General features: G+C 48.0%; 1 protein-coding gene across 1 annotated transcript; it reads right to left on the bottom strand.

Annotated features, from left to right (window-relative positions):
• Positions 1-598: 598 nt before the first annotated feature.
• Positions 599-1,678, bottom strand: LOC134209871 (uncharacterized). The gene has a single exon (XM_062685889.1). It carries the CDS (start codon positions 1,676-1,678, stop codon positions 599-601), a length of 1,080 nt encoding a protein of 359 aa, XP_062541873.1.
• Between the last annotated feature and the right edge of the window lie 239 nt (positions 1,679-1,917).

Raw genomic sequence — 1,917 nt, 5'->3', positions numbered from 1 at the left:
ATTCCTTCCATTTCCGCTCTAGCTGCGCTGGAACCGGTGCATCCTATCCGGACTGCAGTAGCTCTAACTCCTGTATTATTATTTTCGCAGTCACCACCACGGGAGAAATCAATCCGAGCGGATCAAACAGCGTCACTATCGCAGACAAAATACTCCGTCTAGTCCAATCACGTCCATCGTCGCTAACGTTGAATAGGAAGCGGAGTTGGTCCGCTCTAGGTTCCCATGTGATGCCTAAAGTTTTAACTTTTTCGTCCGGGCTCAAATCAAAAGTAATGGTGAGATTAGTTCCTAATTGATTCTTAGGAATACCAGCCAAGACTTCAGAGTAGTTCGAACACCATTTACGAATAGGAAAACCCCCTTTGGCCATTAACGATGTTAGGTCTTCCCGTAGAACTATTGCTCCCTCTACGTATACTTTCATCGACTGCTAACTGTTGTAGTGCACGGGTTGCCAGATATGATGCAGGTTTTAACCCATACGTTATTGTAAGCAGCTCGAAGACTGCAATTGGCGTATTCTCGTTGAGCCGGAAGAATATTCTCAAGCGCAGAGAATCGTCTGCATCATGTACAACCTGCCTGTACATTTTTTCTACATCCCCACAAGAGCCACTGCATGCTTGCGGAAGCGAACAAGAACATGGAGAAGTTCATCCTGAATAACCGGTCCCATCAACAGAACATCGTTGAGGGAATAGCCACTACTGGAGCATGCTGAGGCATCAAATACGACGCGCAACTTTGTTGTCGTGCTCGACTCCTTGAGCACTGCCTGATGAGGTAAGTAAAAGACCGTCGGTTGAGCTCTTCCTTCCATTCCGTTGGCCTCTGCTTGCTTCTCCTCGTCCGTTAACTTGCGCATGTGACCCATGTCCAAATATTCCTTCATGAAGGTGTGGTATTGTTCCTTCATGTTAGGATTCCTCTCCAACCGATTCTCTAATTTTCGGTGCTTATCCAACGCTGCAGTTCTTGACTCACCCAGCATTCGATCGAAATTTGGTTGCTTCGACAACTGAACAATGTACCTCCCATCGTCCGCCCTTGAATGAGTTCGTTTCAAGTCCTCCTCGCAGTCCTGCTCCTCCTTCGACCATGCTAGTTGCTCACTGCAACTTTCCACCTTCCAGAATCTTTCCAGCATTTCTTCGAGCTTGACAGGGGTAGTTACAGTACAGCATTTCACCGACCTCTTTTGTTGTAGGCTTGCATTTTTCCCCGACACGATCCATCCGAACACAGAATCTACAAGAATTGGCAGCTGTGGACCTAAAGTGACTCGTTTCATCTCTCTCGCATAAAGGATGCTGAAGAAATGTTCGGCCCCCAGTAGCAAATCAATTCGCCCGCTTGTGTTGAACTGTGGGTCCACCAACTGGTGCTCATGTGGAATCTTCCAATGAGTAATCGGAGCCGTTACACACGGTAGCTCTGAAGTCATCCTCTTTAGTACCAGAAACTCCATTCCGATCATGACATCCGTGACTCTGGAACTGATTGTAGAGCGAACGGCATGTTTCGCCACCAGCTCCGCTTGCCCAACTCCTGTGATTGGCACGCATATTGTCCGCCTCTTCAATTTGAGCATTTGACACAACCGTTCACTTATCACGTTGACCTGCGAGCCGCTGTCCAACAATGCACGAGCCAACAATTCTGATCTTGTACCCATACAACCACAGTAGAAAGAAAAACGCTCAAATGCACGCTGCCTTGCTTGGTCCCAACGCTATACGATCCGGCTACAGCTCCTTCAGCAGCATCGTCTTGAGCTTCTTCCACAGTTTTCGTTGCAACGTGCGCCCTGGCACCGTTATCCTTCCTCCCAGATGTGGCAGATGCGCGATTGTCATTGGAACCATTGTTGTTGCTACCCCCACTACTGGTTTGAAACCCTGGATGAATTAGAGA

The sequence above is a fragment of the Armigeres subalbatus genome, chromosome 2, assembly GCF_024139115.2.
Source record: "Armigeres subalbatus isolate Guangzhou_Male chromosome 2, GZ_Asu_2, whole genome shotgun sequence".
In the NCBI taxonomy this organism is placed as follows: domain Eukaryota; kingdom Metazoa; phylum Arthropoda; class Insecta; order Diptera; family Culicidae; genus Armigeres; species Armigeres subalbatus.
The sequence above is the reverse complement of the archived record's forward strand: the minus strand, read 5'-3'. Positions and strand labels throughout refer to the sequence as shown.